At 52.9% G+C, this 18061-nt stretch overlaps 5 protein-coding genes across 5 annotated transcripts; 3 read left to right on the top strand and 2 right to left on the bottom strand.

The window, feature by feature from the left end:
• Positions 1 to 1316: 1316 nt before the first annotated feature.
• HMPREF1120_01438 (acetyl CoA:N6-hydroxylysine acetyl transferase) lies at positions 1317 to 2897 on the top strand (the record flags this gene model as incomplete). Its single annotated transcript, XM_009155457.1, has 1 exon — positions 1317 to 2897. The coding sequence occupies one exon, from the start codon at positions 1317 to 1319 to the stop codon at positions 2895 to 2897; it is 1581 nt and encodes a 526-aa protein (XP_009153705.1).
• A 190-nt stretch (positions 2898 to 3087) lies between these two features.
• On the bottom strand, positions 3088 to 13113 carry HMPREF1120_01439 (uncharacterized protein). The gene has a single exon (XM_009155458.1). The coding sequence runs from the start codon at positions 12855 to 12857 to the stop codon at positions 11178 to 11180; it is 1680 nt and encodes a 559-aa protein (XP_009153706.1). The 5' UTR covers positions 12858 to 13113; the 3' UTR covers positions 3088 to 11177.
• Positions 4768 to 10824, top strand: HMPREF1120_01440 (nonribosomal peptide synthase Pes1; the record flags this gene model as incomplete). Its single annotated transcript, XM_009155459.1, has 1 exon — positions 4768 to 10824. The coding sequence occupies one exon, from the start codon at positions 4768 to 4770 to the stop codon at positions 10822 to 10824; it is 6057 nt and encodes a 2018-aa protein (XP_009153707.1).
• A 304-nt stretch (positions 13114 to 13417) lies between the features above and the next one.
• HMPREF1120_01441 (uncharacterized protein) lies at positions 13418 to 15025 on the top strand (the record flags this gene model as incomplete). Its single annotated transcript, XM_009155460.1, has 1 exon — positions 13418 to 15025. One exon carries the CDS (start codon positions 13418 to 13420, stop codon positions 15023 to 15025), a length of 1608 nt encoding a protein of 535 aa, XP_009153708.1.
• Positions 15026 to 15224: 199 nt separating this feature from the next.
• Positions 15225 to 17652, bottom strand: HMPREF1120_01442 (uncharacterized protein). Its single transcript, XM_009155461.1, has one exon. The coding sequence runs from the start codon at positions 17596 to 17598 to the stop codon at positions 15310 to 15312; it is 2289 nt and encodes a 762-aa protein (XP_009153709.1). The 5' UTR covers positions 17599 to 17652; the 3' UTR covers positions 15225 to 15309.
• Between the last annotated feature and the right edge of the window lie 409 nt (positions 17653 to 18061).

Here is an 18061-nt window from a genome sequence, read left to right on the forward strand (position 1 = left end):
CGACCAATCAATTGCAGTGCCCAGCACCCCTGACAGGCCGAGCCTTGCCAAGCCAGTCATCCACCTTGACAGCTGCATCTTATCAGATTAAGGTAGGCAGACCGACCGGCCTTCGGCGAAATCAGGGATAATCTTATCTGTAAGCGAGACCGAGACAGCAGAATTTTTCATCTGATAATCAAATTGCATCAAATCAGATGATCTAATCTGATTGATACACCCCGCCAACCCCTCCACTCCGTTCCCCACCAAATGATTTCTCTTTGCAGCCCTGTCGCCGATGTCCACTCTCTTGTCTTCACCTCCGTGTGTCGACCTTGTTGTTTAACTTTTTTGCTCGGCGATGCTCCGCAATGGAATGAATCGCCGATTTGATTATTTGACAATCCATACAGTGCCCAGAGCAAGCTTGACGTGGAATGGAATGCGAGACATGCAGTGGCTCAGAACCCGCTTTCAACTTTGTTGACCTGCCACCTTCGCGAGCGAGCAGAGGCCGAGTCGAGTCGACTTGTCATTGACATGGCAGGAAGACCAACTCCCCAACGCTGAGTTGCCCTATAAGGATATGCCGCCGGCCAAGAGGGACGGCGCGTCGTGGGCCTCAGGACTAGTGGAGCGCGTCACTGATGGTATGGCTGCTGTACACTACACTGTACGTACATGCTGCCTGCCCTAAGGTACTACCGTATTGCCAACCAGCCAGCCTAGCTAGCCAGCGACAACCGAAGAACGGCTTCTGTCAAACTTTGCTTCAGAATTGGGATCGGATCGGCCGTTGTGCCCTTGATCGCCATCGTGAAAGTGCTGACAGTGGTGTAGCAGCAACTTCCGACCGCAATCGGGATACTGGCCATGACACTCCTGTGACAGCCTGCCCATCGGGGATCTGTTAGTGTTTGGAACAGCAACAGCCTCGGTCCAGCAGCCGGCGTGGACATTGGATTGGGATGTGATCGGCTCAATTTCTTCGCTAAGGCAGACATACATTCGATCGACGGACACCCAGTGTCTGTTTAGACTTCCAGCAGCCAACTCACAGTGTCACTCTCACATACGCCCGTTGATCATACCAAGTCCTCCTCGGTTTGGAGACAGCCCAGGACCCAGTGTTGTGGTTCCAAAGCAAAGTCACACTTTTTCATTTACTCATTCCAGTCAAAACGTTGGCAACACCAACTTCAACATCAATCAACTGCATTATTGGGTAGTTGATGCTCTCGCAGACTTGAACCACCGCTCGTCAAAGTCTTGCCTCGGTTCAGTTGTTGAGTCCAGTCTCTCAGATCAAAACAAAACGCAACCCTACAGCCAGAATGGCAAGCACTCCGATCGAGGCACCATCAGCCTCGTCGAAAACCACAAAGTTGAAACCACATGAGGCCTCATCCTCGGATTCTCTGTCACTGTCGTCAAAATACTTGCCTCCAGTTCGTCTGCCCGAACCATGGAAGACGACATACGAAATCCGCGTGGTATCCGAGACCGCTGACGACTTACCCATCCTCAACCTCGCGCTCTCAGAGACCCAAGTCTCGGGCGCCATCCTACCGCCCGAGCAGCTGCATAACGATTCTCTCCTGTTCAGTGACCTCGCAGCTGAACAGGGAGATGCAGCGTTCGTTCCAGCAGCAGGAGACAACTCGGCATGGGCACGGTTCCACCAAACTCCAATCTCTTATCTTTCATGGGACGACAACAACAACAGCAACAATGTCACTGTAGGCCAGATCTGGAATCTGGTCTATGCCTTGGTGACACTGTATCCGGAAATCGAGTCGTTTCGGCTCGACTTGGGCGGTCTCAGCAGCAACAACGAAACCAACAAGACAAACACTGCTGCTGCCAGTGGCTCTTCTGTTCCAGAAAGGCTCTCTGAAGCATTACAAGCGACGGGCCTCGCAAAGCCGCGCCCTGCACCATCACGGCCCGAACATAAACAACCTCAATCTCAATCTGTTCAAGTCTGGATCACCCGCTCTGCATTCTGGCAAGGGGCCGGCTCCCCATTCGGCACGCGTCCTGTATGGGTAGCCCATCCCGACCTCTACTCGCACCTCAACCACTTGAGTTCCAACAGCGGAGCGTCATCATCCCTAACTTCCAACTTCCCACCCTTCCCGCACGAAGACACCCTAACATTCTCACTCGCCGGACGACCCGTTCACGCATCCCACCCGATCCGCCCACCGAAACCATCGCGCGGTTCCGTAATCTACAGCCGGTACATCCCGCACCTCGACGAATTCTTCTCCATGGTCCACCTCGACTACCGGGACCCAGAACACCTCCGGCTTTTCCACGAATGGCAAAACGACCCACGCGTAAGTCAAGGCTGGAACGAAACCGGCACACTCGACCAACACCGGGACTACCTCCGCCGGATCGACGAGGACCCGCATCAAATGGCAATCCTGGCCAAATTCAACGACGTCTTCTTCGCCTACTTTGAAATCTACTGGGCCAAAGAAGACCATATGGGCGTCTATATTTCCCCCGCGCCGCAAGACTGGGATCGAGGTCGACATTCGCTAGTCGGGGACGTGAGGTATCGTGGTCCCCATCGCGCGAGTGCCTGGTGGTCTAGTCTGGTGCATTATTTGTTTCTCGATGAACCGAGGACAATGACGGTCGTGGGGGAGCCCAAGTACACCAATGCCAATGTGCTGGGGTATGATGCCCAGAATGGATTTCATGTGCATAAGCTCGCGGATTTGCCGCATAAACGGTCGGCGATTGTTAGGTGTGAAAGAACACGCTTCTTTCAATGTGTCGGCTTTGGTTTGCCGGGTGGGAATGTTAGGATTGCGGAGGGAAAAGGGAAAGGAGCAGCCTCAGGCCAGAAACCGAGCGCAAACAAGGCAACGGCGGCGGCGACTGCGAAGGCAAAGTTGTGAGCTGACTTGAGCCGTGGAAGGAGACAACTGGAGTTCAGGCAGCAAGTTGAGACTGAGTTCTCATGGAACGCGGCTGCTTGGTATGACAGCTGTAAGAAGGCAACTATCTGCTTGAAAAAATGCTGTGTGGCCGTTTGCCTTTTTCTGCTCTGCGTTGCGTTGTGTTACGTTGTGACACTTTGCATTCTACGTTGGCAATGCGGAAACAAATACTCTCGGCGAGAGCAACAGCCATCCATTAGTAAGCGGGAATATGTTCATCGAATATACCTACCTACATAGGTACAGTGCAGGCCTACCTATCTACAAACCTAGGGACTTGCCAAGGTTTCCGTGTTACCTGCCACTCACTTAATAACTGTGAACCACCCGAGCCATATTTTGCCTGCCAGTGTGGGATGACTGCACAGGTCTTTAGAGCAAGACCAAGACAGTCGGGGTCTGCTGCAAAACATGCTGCGCATGGATTGATCGAGGCGTTCGCTCACCAGTGGCCGCTACCGGTACAGCACTTACCGTAAGTCACTGATTTCATCGAGCGAAGCAAGGAGCGAACCTCCCATCCTGCCTGGTTACAGCCCGGTCAGGCCGCAGAAGCGAGAACACGCAAGTTTCCCAAATCACAACGAAGGGATCTCGCACATGCTCGCTCGTGGGATGGCAACGACATGACGACATTCCATCTTCCGAGTCTTCGAATGCGGTGCCCAGAGCGAAAATCGGCGTTGACTGTCAACTACCTGCCAAGCGGGCAGGGATCATGCATGGTCTCCGCGCCGGCATGTTTCACCCTGGCAAGTGCGGGCAACGCGAATTGGCATGGTGGGCTTGGGTCTTGATACTCAGAGAGGACATGACAAGAAGAAAGAAAAAAAGCCGCAAGTGGGTAGGGTTGGGTAGGGTAGCAAGGCAACGAACGCATGTACCTACAGTAACTTGCGGCATGCCATCCTTGGATGGTACACCACCGCACCATGCCAACCGTGGTCATCGTTAAAAGTAAGTACAATGACAGCAGTAGTGTCAGTGCTGTACCTACCTTGTAGTCGGTCAGCCTGACACTCAGCACAAAACGTTTGACAGATGCCGGCTCCGAATTCCGATCCGCTGTGTTGGCGTGAAGAAACCTCCGTGATCGCAGTAGCAGTTTGTTGGCAACCATCCGCAGTCTTCCTTGTACCTAGGTACAGTTGTAGGTATTGGACCATATGTGAGGAGGACCAGTCGAACTGTCACTGCAGCATCGGAGCCTTGTGCCAAGTCGGGCTAAAAATTGGGGGTCAGGGCCCGCCTTGACCCAGGCGCTGGCAGATCGCGATCCATAGTCGTTGGATTGGCGTCGGAGGTCGTGACAGGTTGATTATCCCCACTCGTTCCATCAAAAATTACCGTACCGTATCACGAACTTACAACCACTGTGAGGAGGTAACCAAGGACTGATTGATGATACTGTCTTGTCCCGCCGCGACGATCTGCGCCGTGATAGGGGGGTTCCGGTTATTTACCTTTGGTCCTGGTTCCGGTATCCATACTACCTACATGGTACCCATTTCTCGAGTGTTAGGTAGAGGCATATGTTGTCAAACGGTTGGCCTGTCTTGGAGACCAGTCACGCCCCCAGCAACTAGAATAATCGTAGATGTTTCGGAGCATACACGTGGCTCGAGAACGGTAAATCTGCAAGTGAAATCGAGTTCAACGAACGGCTGGCTTTAGGAAACCACGCTGGGAAGATCAGATCAAGCCTGGAAGAGGCAATCCCCATCAAAAGCACGGCTTGAGGACTTATCAATAGTGCAGTCGTTGCGCATAACAGTGTTAGTTTGATTGTGCTGTATCAAACTTGGGTCTTGCTTAATCCATATGCCCCATGACCGACCACGTTGACGGGCATGAAGCCTTCCGCGCGAAGGCGGCTTCCACGTCTCCAGAGGAGGAAGATGATTTCCGCAACGGCTGGAAAGATCAGCCGTCTTTCGAGCTGGAACTCCTGAACACCAAGTCAGGAAAAGAGCAGGTTGGCTTGTTGGTGCTTGCATGGGCACTTCTGCTGCATCGTGGCACCTTCACCAGGAACGACGATGCCTTCTTCTGGGGCGTCTATGACCTAGAAACTGGTATTCAATCGTCGCGACGACTTGGAGCGGCCCAACTGAGCGACATTGTTCCGAGTGAAACACAAACCGTTACCAATGTCCTAAGAACATTGACAGCATTCACCCGAGGCTTGCAAGGCCTAGTGGACTGGGAACGTCAGGTCTTGTATCTTGCAACTGCTGATTTGTCTTCAGCCCAGACGTACGATGTAGGTCAATGCCATTCTGAAACTCCGGGTGGTCAATCTGACATGAGTCGTATTCAGGCTTCTTCAACATTTGGCATAGATGTCCGACTGCCAGAAAACCGCTTTTGTCTGCGGCGGTCTCGGAAAGGCATGCTTCTGTCTCCAGAGATGGCCGACTTCCAGATCCATGGATTTGTTGACATCATCAAGTCCGTCTCGCTCAATCCAGACAAGACCGTGGCGGAAACGCTGCGTGTCGGCGACCACGAATTAGCCCGACTCTGGGAATGGAATAAAGATGTTCCTCCAGTCATCAGCCGTTGTATGCACGACATCATCGCCGAAAACATGGCTGAGCATCCCGACAAACAAGCCGTCTTGTCTTGGGATGGTGAATTGACTTATGGGCAACTCGATCGACTCTCTGGCCATTTGGCTGTACAGCTCTCGAGCCTGGGTGTGCGCTTGGGCACATCAGTGCCCATGTGTTTCGAAAAGTCCATGTGGACTGTCGTTGGATTGCTTGCCGTTATGAGAGCTGGTGGCACATTTGTCCTCACCGATCCACAGCAGCCTGAAGGACGCCTGAGCACCATTGCCGCCGAGGTCAATGCACAAGTTGTCCTCACATCTCAAAGTCAGGCCGCTCTGGGTGCGCGAATCGCGCCTCATGCGAGAACAGTTGTGGTCGGCCCCGAGCTCTTGAAATTGAGCGAAGAGCCAGGTTCTTCATCGCTGCCGCCTGTTCCCCCCTCCGCTCTCCTTTACATCATCTTCACCTCTGGCAGTACCGGCAAACCAAAGGGAGTCATGATCTCACATGAAAACTTCACAACCGGAGCAATACCGAGAGCAGAGGCAGTCGGCTACAAATCGCACTCAAGAGTGCTCGATTTTCCGTCATATGCTTTCGACGTGAGCATTGATTGTATGCTGTGCACGCTGGTCAACGGGGGATGCATTTGTGTCCCATCGGACGACCAGAGAGTCAATGACCTTAGTGGAGCCATCAAGGCGATGAACGCAAACATGGCCCATATGACTCCTTCCGTGGCCCGCCTGCTGTCACAAGATGCCCTAGAATCTCTAGAGGTGCTTGGTCTGGGAGGCGAGTCGCTCTCAGCAGGCGATGCCGCCGTCTGGAGCAAAATAACAAAGTTGATCATCGCCTACGGCCCGTCCGAATGCACTGTAGGTTGCACCATCAACAACGAGATTGATGTCACAAAGCCGTATACAAGTATCGGCAAAGGAGTTGGAGGCGTGACCTGGATAACAGACCCAGACGATCACAATACCTTGACTCCTGTTGGAGCGGTAGGAGAGCTGTTGATTGAGGGCTCAGTTGTGGGAGTGGGATACCTGAACGACCCCGAAAGAACAGCTCAGGTTTTCATCGAGGATCCAACATGGTTGCTCGCAGGCTCATCGACCGTCCCCGGAAGGCGCGGGCGCCTTTACAAGACCGGTGACCTAGTCAAGTATGATCCGGCTGGGTCCGGGAATCTGGTGTTTGTCGGGCGAAAGGATCGCCAGGTCAAGCTGCGAGGTCAACGAGTCGAGCTCGCAGAAATTGAACACCACATACTAAAAAAGCTGCCGGAAGGGGCCAGCGTGGCAGCCGAGGTGATCACGCCAGGAGGAAAAGATCGTGAACCCAGTCTGGTGGCCTTCATAGCAGAGGCAAAAGATATGCAGCCTTCAGACGCGGCTGAAGCCGGTGAGCACATATCCTTCTCCAGTGAGCTCCGTCGATCGTTACCAGCCATCGAGAACTATCTTGCTTCGAATCTCCCAATCTACATGGTGCCCACGGCATATATTCCACTGCGCAAGATGCCACTTCTGGTGTCATGCAAAGTCGACCGGAAGAGGCTCCAAGACATCGGGCTCGCAATGACTCCCCAGCAACTGGCAAAATTCAGGATGGAAATGGCCGATAACCATGAACCCCAAACAGAATCAGAACAGATCCTGCAAAAGATTTGGAAGCAGCTCTTGGGTTCAGAGGCGGACATTGGCGTCAAGGACAACTTCTTCGCACTCGGAGGAGACTCCCTGAAAGCGATGAAACTTGTGGCTGCGGCGCGAGCAGAAGGGTTGTCCTTGACTGTAGCCCAGATCTTTGCTAACCCCACTCTCTCACGGATGGCTTCGATGGCGGAGCGTGTCAGTGACACTCCCGAAACGGAGATAGCCCCATTTTCCCTTCTCCCCGGCTGGAAGGTAGAAGATGCTCAAGCACAGGTGGCAAGTCTATGCAAGCTCCCGCCATCAGACATCGAAGATGTCTATCCCTGTACTCCGCTCCAGGAAGGGCTCATGGCACTATCGGCCAAGTACAACGACGCGTACATTGCCCAAAGAGTGGTCGATCTAGCAGACGCCCAGTCAGCTCATTTATTGAAGGCGGCTTTCGAGGTCGTGTCAGCGACTTGCCCAATCTTGCGTACTCGCATTGTACAGGTGCCGGGCCATGGGCTAGTTCAGGTTGTGGTGAAGGGCAAATTGCCCTGGTACACCAGCAACAGCCTCGAAGAGTATTTGCAGGTTGACAACGGCAAACCGATGGGTCTGGGAGACGCCCTCGCCAGGTTCGGCCTCGTGACGGACAAGAAACAAGGCCCCGCCCATGTTGTTTTGACCATTCATCATGCTTTGTATGACGGCTGGTCAATGCCATTGATCATTGATAGGGTCAACAAAGCCTACCGAGGCATGCAGACCGCCCAACCAACTCCCTTCAAAGCATTCATCAAATACTTGACTGATCGAGATCGTCCCAGTTCGGAGACCTTCTGGAGGGAGCAGTTGCAGGGCGCCACGGGGCAACAATTTCCAGTAATACCGTTCCCGGGATATCAACCGCGTGCGGATTCATTGCTAGAGCATTACAATCAGTTTCCCAGCTCTGTCAATTCCAACACGACCGTTGCGACTGCTATACGCGCAGCATGGGCCCTCGTGGCGGCGCGCTACACGTCCGAAGAGGATGCAGTGTTTGGCGAGACTCTTACCGGACGAAATGCACCTATTCCAGGCATTGCCGAAATCGAAGGACCTCTCATTGCCACCGTACCAACACGAGTCCGGGTTGACAGGAATATGCAGATTTCGGAATATTTGCAGAGTGTCCATGAGCACACCATCCTCCGCATCCCCCATGAACACATCGGCTTGCAGCATATAAGGCGCCTGAGTGCTGATGCGCGGGAGGCGTGCGAGCTGCGGACGGGAATCGTCTTGCACCCGAATACTGCGGATGAGCAGAACGATGCCGCTGCCGCGAAAGATTGCCCAGCCAATGGCTTTGTCCCTGTCAATGATGTTGAAGCTGCGAAAGAGGCGCTCAAATTCAATTCATATGCGTTGATGCTGGTGTGCTCTCTGGATTCTCATGGATTCTTGACCATGGCAAGCTTCGATTCAAAGACTGTCGATAGGCCTCAGATGCAGAAAGTGCTTGAAGACTTTGGGCGCACTGTCCAGGAACTTTGCCAGGACACCAGCAAACTCATTTGCGACCTCGAAATCATGAAAGATCCAAGCCCAGCAGATTTACTGCCATTGACTGGTCTAGGTGTCCGCAGTCTCTCTCAGGCTACTGAACGAGACATAAGCGCTGCCTCTGGAAACACACGGCGGACTTGGATTGTAAATCCTGACACACCGAAACGACTGGTACCAGCTGGCGCTGTCGGCGAGCTCTTGCTTGAAAGCGTAACCAAGCTGCCTTTCGAGCTGGTTGATAGACCTGACTGGATTCCGGAGACAGTTGACACGCAGACCGCTCTTTACAAAACAGGACATAGGGCAAAATTCAACAGCGATGGGACGATTGTTTTCCTAGGTCCGAAAATCATTGAACCAAAGGAACACAAGGCTGTTCAGGCCAAGATGAAGAGAGAGGATAACGCAACCCAACCGATGACTGCCAAGCGCGAGCAGCTGCGTCGGCTCTGGAGCCGAATTCTAGGGATTCCCGAAAAAGACATTGGTCCTGAAAGCAGCTTCTTCGCTCTGGGCGGAGATTCAATCGGGGTCATGAAGCTTGTGTCAGAGGCTCGTCTGGAGGGTCTCGAGCTGAGTGTTGCACAGGTCTTCAGTCACAGAGTGCTGAGTACTCTGGCCGACGTGATGAAGGCATCGGCGCCTCAGGAGACAACCTCTCAGACCGCGGAGCCTTTCTCGGCCTTGGAGATCAGCGATGTGGAGAAGTTTGTATCGCAAGAAGTCCGGCCTAAGCTTTTGCGTCTAGAGTGGAAGATCAAAGACGTGCTGCCCGCAAGGCCTCTGCAGGAGATTGCCGTCAAAGGAACAACCAATCTGCCCCGGTACTCGGCACGATACGAGCTCTTTTATCTCGACACCCCGATTGACCGAAGACGCATGTTCAAGAGCTGTCAAGAGCTTGTCACACGTAACGAAATCCTCCGCACTGTTTTTGTCAACATACAAGGCAGGTGTTGCGGTGTTGTGCTAGAAGACTTGGAAGTCCCCATTGTCGAGTATGAAGTCGAAGGAGACTTGAAAGAGTTTGCAAAGAAACTGTGCGAATTGGACATTCAGACCAAGATGGCCGAGGGTACACCGTTTGTGAAGTTCTTCTTTGTGCAGGGCGAAGGCGGCAAGAGTTGCTTGATCCTGAAAATCTCGCATGCTCAATACGACGAGATCTGCCTGCCTCGCCTGTTGCATCAGCTTGCTGCCCTATATGAACAGAGGCCAGTTCCAGAGACGTTGCCTTTCTCGTCGTTCGTGTACTACGTTCTCCGAGAAAACATTCCCAAAGCCATCCCGTACTGGCGTGAGCTTCTGAAAGGCTCCACAATGACGGTACTGCGCCCGAATATTGCTCTCAAGTCAAGGAAGCCTGCTGCTATTTCCAGGACGTTTGACATCTCGGGTCGGGACAGAGAGATCACCATTGCCACTTTGCCAACCGCCGCGTGGGCGCTTTGCCTCGCACACCGTTTATCAACAAGAGACGTAACATTTGGAGAGGTTGTCAGTGGCCGGAACATCGGGCTCCCCAACTGTGACCTGATAATGGGGCCGACATGGCAGTATGTCCCGGTCAGAGTGAGATTTGGTGATAGCTGGACCGGACTGGACTTGCTGAATTTTGTCCAGCAGCAACACATTGAAAGCTCGCGGTTCGAGAGTATGGGATTAAAGGAGATTGCACAGTTCTGCACCGACTGGCCAGAGACGGTCAACTGGTTTGACTCGGTTGTGCACCAGGATGTCGAGCATGTCGAAAGTTTATCATTCCTTTCAGCAAACAGTCGGATGGAAACTGTTTATCCCCATCTGGAGCCACTCCGGGAGTGGAAAATCCAAGCATTCTTGAAGGACAACTCTCTCACGCTGGAGATTGTCACCTTCGAGGACTGGTTGGAGTTTGGCACAACTTTGCTTGAGGAACTTGGCGCGTGTTTGGAGCTGCTGGTCAACAAGCCGCAGTCACCAGTCTTTCAGTCAATTGCAGATCCTGATACTCGAAGTCACGAAGTGCCAGTGTTTCAGCCGAATGGTCATTCGGTCCTTGACGTGAAGACAGCCAGCAATATTGATACCAGCGGCGTCAACGGGAAAGTGCCCAAGTCCATGACAGTGCAGCTGAAAAGCCAAGCTGTTTGATGTAGGACGGTCTCTATCGGATTTCGGGATTCACGCGACAAAGGTGTCAAGACTCAACAGTGGAGCTAGCTTGTCCGGATGTCAACGGGGTATTTAGATTTCATAAAACCATGGATCCGTGAGGTTGACGAGAATTTGTAGTCATACTGAAGGCGTCCTGGTGACACCTTTTGGAAAGGACGTTCCGGCTAATGCAAAGGAAGTTCACATTTGAAGGGTGCCTGTATCTAATGAGATTGCACCCACCATCCTGACAAGGTATTTCTGCGCCTTCTCACGTCTCGTCCAATAAGTAGTCCCGCAAACGACGTCACCATGGATGACTGGGGCGTCCGGATTAGAAAGGAATCTCGTCAGTGTCGTGTCTCAGCTCTAAGCTCGTGCCAGCCATGGAAGTCTTTGACCTTAGAGACGGAGAAAACATCTGCAGTCAAGTCCGCTATCTGCTTGGATCGCTTCTCGATCTCCTCGGTAGTAAGGGTACCGTCTTCACAAACATAGTGATCGATATACTTGTAAGGTACCCATTCAAAGTAGACGTTTCGCACCGCAACCATCTGGTCCCACAAAGATGGTTGAGACTGTAGGTTCCAGCCGCTGGCGACCTCAACCTGGTCGTTGTCCTCTTCGGGGTGGTCGGCGGCAGCGCCCGGGGATGCGATTTTTTCGGCTTCGCTGATGCACACCACCCTTGCGGCGCCATTGGTGACCTCCTTGCACGTCAAAACGGCCGGTAGTGATCCAGTCTTGTTGCTCACGTCTCCAGTCTCGGAGATACGATCGGCGCCAATGATGACGAGGTCAACATTCTTGCTGAGCACACCTACAGACGCATCGGTTGCGAGAACGATTCGCAGACGATCATGAAAACCACGGCCTTCACGCTCGGCGGTTTGGCGTTTCTGAGCTTCCTCTGTCAAAGCTTTTGCCAGGCTCACACCTTCGCAAAGTGGACGTGATTCCAGGATGCGAAGTTCGACCATAAGCGAAGGATTGGTTTCAAGCGCATGTATTAACGCTGCTTTGATTGTTGAAGAGGAGCTCAAAGTCAAAATATTGAGTACTTGTTTCTCCTTGCCATCTGCGGGCTGCGCTGGGAATTTTTCTCGAAGGAATGCTGAGAATTGATCGCTCACTCGTTTGGAAATGAGGCTTCTTTTGGTGACAGTGGCTTCGAGGCTCTCCTTGACCTCATCGAAGATACTCACTTGTGCTCCATCTATTTGCTGTCGTGCATCTCGCAGAGCCGTCACAATGGCGCTCGATATTGCTGCGCCCATGCTTGGCCTAGCATTGACAGCCAAGTGGAAGGCTTTGAGCCGAAAGCTTTCCCACCATTTTGCCAGATCTTGAGGGGTGTCTGCCTTTGCGGTTTGCTGGTCATTCTCCACGATCTTGATTAGACTCTTGACGGCCATCGTTGCCAGCTCTCTCGCCCCGTGAACATGGTCCAACCGCAGCTCCTCGACAGCCTCATGAAGGACGCTTTCAGGACCAATCCATACCTGACCCAGCGTGATTTCAAGTCTAGGCACACACTCATCCAGTATCTTGCCACTCAGTATGTCCTCGACATTGTGCCACTCGCAGTTGAAATGTTCCCAATCGAGGCGCATGACCGAGGTATTCACATTGTTGTTGTCATCCACCAACTGCGTCTTCATTCGGAAGGCAAACGGATGGACTGTCCATATCCGACCCTTCTTCGTGTTCGGACCTTCTGATCCAGTCACTGCTTTCTCATCAGTGAACTCAAATCCAGGGCCACGCCGCCAGAGTTCAATTTGTTGCGGCCCAAGGCCTGTTTCTTCACCCAACTCCCGCCATGCGGCGTCCAACGGTGATTTATCGTCGATTTCAATAGAACCTGCGATAGGCGCCAATTTCCTCTGGTAGGTGCTGACCTTGTCGGAACGCCGGAACAGGAGGAGTCTATATGGCTTGGAAGCATAAGGATGGAAGGGAAAGAGGAGGACGGAAACAACAGAGCGTCGTTCAAGGCCGGCTCCTATGGAGGATAGTTTCTGTGCCATCAGGTAGATTGTATCAAGAGGCGTCAGAGTTAACTAGCAGTCAGTTCAAACAGGTGGCCATGCAGAGGCGCTGCTCATATACAGATAGATGTACCGGGCACAGCCGAGCGGGGGCCGTGGTCATTGGATCAGAACAAACCCTTGTAACGTTATAAGCATTCCAATATCACGCTGGCATCAGGAGAAACCTTCGATCTATATCAGTAGATGAGAAAACAACCTCCGAGCATCCGGTGTCTGGTCGCTTCCCTCCGCGGGCTGCTTGATGATGAATAACGAAGCGCATCATTGGTTCAGATGCTCATCCGGAGTCCTTGGAAGTAAACATACAGAGGAGCATATACTCACTCCATGCGCAGTAGACTTCGTCGTTTCGGTACACTTCATCCAGGTTGCGACCGGAAACAGTATGCGTTCGTTGTCCACGTTGTTTTCCACGATCACCTCAATGCAGGGGACTGCTGGCAGGGCGAGCCTTTAGTCGTTTGCATCTTTGGATGGATTGCAACCACCGATAGCGCCTCGTGCGCACACTCCAGCTTGAACACCACCCATCCAACATGATCGAATTCATGGACTACGTGGTGCAAGCATTCCACGCCGCGACGGACTGGAATCCAGACAACAGCTATTCCTCCTTGACCGCGACATCCGATGCATTGCTGTCCTTCCCGACGCCGTCGACTCTGGCATTACACGTTTCATCCCTGGCGACCCCGAACTTTGCAACATCATACACTCTGTCGACATTGGGACAGATAGATGGGTCGATATCCTACCTGTATTCCACGGTGCCTCTGGGACATATTCCGTCACAAGCTCCGAGCATTCCATTAAGATGCCTTGTACGAGGATATCGGGACATCAAGCTCCCGCTCCCAGTCACACTCGGTGAGAAGCGAGCAGCAAGAGAAGCAATAGAGAACAACGGGAAGCCGACACTACTACATGCGACACTTGCACTCCCACCACCGTCTGTTCTTACAGCCCTTTATGCGCGGCGCATCAATCCGGAGACCTTGGTTTCCTTTTCTCTCTACAGCAAGAGCGTGGCGTCACCGGCGTTGACCTCTGGCCCTCCGCCCGCTGCGGTCTTGGCCCACATCCAGCATGATACCGGGCGGTACTCGATTGAAGGACTGGGATCGACAGACAACGCGCTCCTGGGTGTACGAGGGCTGTGGAATTTTGGCTTGTCTCCACAGGTCGATGAAGAGGGACCCTCGATTCCTCTGTACACACCGGAAACTGATCCCCTCGGTGGCTTCACTGAGTTCCCATCGGGCCTTTCACTTCCACTTCCACCCTACACCGACACAAAAACAATATATCGCAACCGACTCGCCTCCAAACCGTCTCTACTCTCGGCCGGCGCCGAGTTCTACTACAGTCCATTTTCACACGTCATTGGCCTCTCCACCGGTCTCCGTTTCACCACGCTCGCGCCACACATCACGCCCACGGAACCAGACTCCTCTCAATCCTCTCCTTCGCTCACAACCAAGGAGCTTCTGTCTTTTCGGGGCAAACCTCTCGCCGGGACATCTGCATCTTTACTGTCCACAGCGGGACACACTCTCTTGACGCCATCCAACGTCTCGCACTCTTCTTTTCCATATACCATGACGTTAACTCTAACACCACTCACGGGCTCCATTTCATCCACATACTCGGTCCGCCCTACACCTACGCTGGCGCTATCCTCGCAATTCGACTTCAACTTCTACTCCTGGGAGTCGCGGTACGTAATTGGCGGCGAACTGTGGCGTCCGTACCGGCGGGACCAACGTTCGCGAACAGACAGTGCTGATGCAGAGGGGGTTTTACCGTCCTCCGACGACAAAATGGCGTGGGTCCGTTCAAAAACTAAAAACTGGTTCAGTCCCGCCGAACAGTCCCTCAAGGACGAGCGGCTGCAACGTGAGGAGGAAAACGTCTGGAAATTCCGCCTCGATGATTCCTGGAACGTCAAGGCCTTGTGGACGGGTCGCGTCAAGAGTCTGCTTGTATCCGCGGGAATCAGCGTGAGCCCTATAACAAAACACCACCACACGAGTGCGGCGATGCTGTCGGCCAGTGACGGTATTGGCGATCTCGCTGGACCTAGCACCAGCAGTGTTAAGCGCTGGACGGGGTCGGTGGGCGTCAGTATCGCCTATTCTACATGAGTAAAAGAACGTTGTGTATAAGGTTATGATGTCCAAATCCTCGCATTGAGAAAGAGGTACGATTTTTCATTTCGATTTTTTCTTAGGGGGTGAGCGAAGGCGTTGTTGACGACGTATGAACTCTAGAAGGCCGGTACCGGATCTAGAATTGGATAAAACCCGAGTGATCATCCATTCATATTATACCACCCATGCATGACCTGATCAACCTCACCATCTCAGGTACCAGCAGTGATGGTACAGGACCAACCAGGATTGCTGTGCTGCTGCTAATGGTTCTCTTTCTACTTCTGTTTCTGTTTCTGCTTGAGCTTCTGGACCAGACTCTTGAGATCTTCTGCTCCACCATCTGCTCCAGGGTTCTTCTCTTTCCGATCTTTGCCCTTGTCTTTGACATTCGCATTTTGCTGGCGACCAGGAGCGTCACCGACAAGTTGCTTTTGTTTCCTCTTGCGCCCTTCTTCAAGCAAGGCTTTCATGGCCTTTGTACCCTTGAACTTGGGATTTGTCGGATCAATAGCATACTCATGGCTGGTGAAGAGTCTTGCGAAACGCGGGTCGGCGGCGTCGACTTTAAATCCGTCGTCCGCGGCCGCATTCGCGTCAGCTTCCTCATCGGCTACCTTCTTATCTTTGGTCTTGTTCTTCTTCTTGTTCTTTTTCCGCGCCAGCTTCTCGGCCTTTTCAATCTCCTTCATGTCAAAGTGTCGGAGTTTGGGCGCCCCATCCTCAACAATATTGTCGTCGGCCATGAGTAATTCCAGCTCGGCGCGCTGTTTGCGTTCGGCTTCTTCTTCGGCTTCGCGCTCACGCTTCTTCTTCATCCGCTCCTCCTTGCGTATCTTGTTGCTTGCGGCCTTTTCTGTCTTTGCGGACGGTTCGTCGGCGAAGAATGGATCATCGAAACCGAGGTCTGCATCTGCATCTGCAGTCTTATTGTTGTCAACAGTACTAGTAGTTTTGTTGCCGGCTCCAGTAGGCACGCCGCCATCGCTATGATCGCTGTCAGCTTCCGAGTCGGCAATGTCATGTCCTCCTTCTCTGGCAGCCTTGCGCTTCTCCTTGCGCTTCTGCTTCCTCTCGCGTTCTTTACGGATGTATCTTTCGACAGTTGTCTCTTCGGGCTCGGGCGAATTCTCAAAGACGGACCGCTTCTTCCCATCCTCCTTGGTCGGTGCCAGACCGGATGTAAACGTGACCAGCATATCTCCCACAGGCGCTTTCTCCTTCTTGGACTTTTTCGTCGGCTCGGGCGCCAGTCCAAGGAGAGCGCGCATCCGCTGCCTTTCAGCCTCTTTCTTGGAACTTGCACCGTCAGCGTCTTCATCCTCGTCCTCGGAGCTGTCAGAACCAAGGTATGCCTTTAGGTCATTCTCGTCAATCTCCTTCCTGCTGCCCTTAAAGGCCCGCGCTACTGCCTCCTTTCGACTGCGGTCTTCGGCGTCCCAAGTCAATTTGACTTTACTGTGCTGGAGGGCATCGGTGACAAAGTCGTTGGGTCGGTAGTCGTCGGGAATCTTGTCACATTCCTCGCGAGGCACGTCGCCGGAGAAATCTGTGTCGTCGGGCACAAAGCGGAGGTCGAAGAAGTTGGCGGTCCGTTGGTACTCGGTTCCGTCGACCGAGTCGTAGATGTGTTTGGCCACCTCGGGCGACGAGAAGGTTAGAATACAATAAAAGTAGCGCAGGCGTTCGAGTTGGTAACGACGTAGGGCCTTTGAATCAAAGTCGGCCCCGTCATCAGGCTTGAGGATGGATTTTTTGATAGCCTCTTCGCCGTCTTCTTCCTCTTCTCCGTCCACATCTTCCTTGGGGCTATTGGCAAAGATCTCTTTGGGCGGGCCTTCCAGCTCTTCCCGCTCCAGTCGCTCCTTGCCGAACTCGCTGGGATAGATGGCCACTTTCAGCAGCGAGCCATTGGGGGGCAGAAAACTGCTAAACACGGCGAATAGATCCGCCGCCCGGATGTTGTCCCAGTCCAAATTCACAATTGCGATGCGAGAAGTCACCTCGCCAGTGGGCACATCAGCCTGCTGGGACGGTCCCACGCCGACTTCTTCGTCTATGTCTTCTTCTTCTTCTTCTTCCTCATCATCATCGGACTCTGAGTCGGAATCTTCGTCGCTTGAAGAGGTTTCATCGGAGGACGATTCGATGTCTTTGCCTTCTCGCAGTGGATCGTGGACTTTGTTCACTCGGGCAAGCTCTTGTTGAACCTCGTCGTCATCATCAGGCTCATCGCTCGATGACTCGGACCCTTCTTTCTCTTTTTCGTCCTCTTCATCTTCCTCAAACTCGTATTTGCGCTTTAGTCTCTTCTTCTCCGCGTCCGACGCAATGGGGCGACCGTAGCGGTCGACTTTGGCTCGCCTGGTGAAATCCTCATCTTGGAGAGCCCGACTGAATCTCTTGTCAAGCTTGACCTTGTCTTTTTTCCCTGGTAGTCGGTATCGCGGGTCAGATTGGATATTCGCGAATCGAGGGTCGGAAATCTGAGGGCCGGTCGAGGCGGACGGAGGCTGAGACTTGGGCTTAGAGCCTGTCTTCTGCCTCTTTGACGACGGTTCGGCCATCTTCTGTTTTCTCACAACCTATCTAATAGGTCGTGACAATGTACAAACAAGATTCAAGCAATTGTATCGACTCCCAGTACCATAATTGACGGTGGGGAAATGTCGAGATGATGGTGTTTTCAACTTTTTCCCGCAGTGGACAACTTTTTTTGGTGGTGGCCGCTCAACCAGTAACAACCCGCAGGACTCGGAGAAAGCAGAAAGTGGATGCAGACGCAGGATCAAAGTCGCCAGACGGTCAGATCCGGAGCAAGACCCCAGTTCGTCAATCAGTCGTGGATGGTGGGATGGCGTCGTGTCTGTAACTGAACCTTGTTGCTCGCAAGTCAAAGTGGTGTGAGTGAAGCTGCGAGATCAGCGCTCCAGCAGTAAACACAGTCCTTTCAATTGTCACCGTGGCATTGAGGCATTTGCACCTCAAGACTTGCAACCCGTCGTCCTCAGTTCACTTCAACCATCTGTC

This window comes from Exophiala dermatitidis (genome assembly GCF_000230625.1).
Source record: "Exophiala dermatitidis NIH/UT8656 unplaced genomic scaffold supercont1.1, whole genome shotgun sequence".
NCBI classification, from domain to species: Eukaryota; Fungi; Ascomycota; class Eurotiomycetes; order Chaetothyriales; family Herpotrichiellaceae; genus Exophiala; species Exophiala dermatitidis.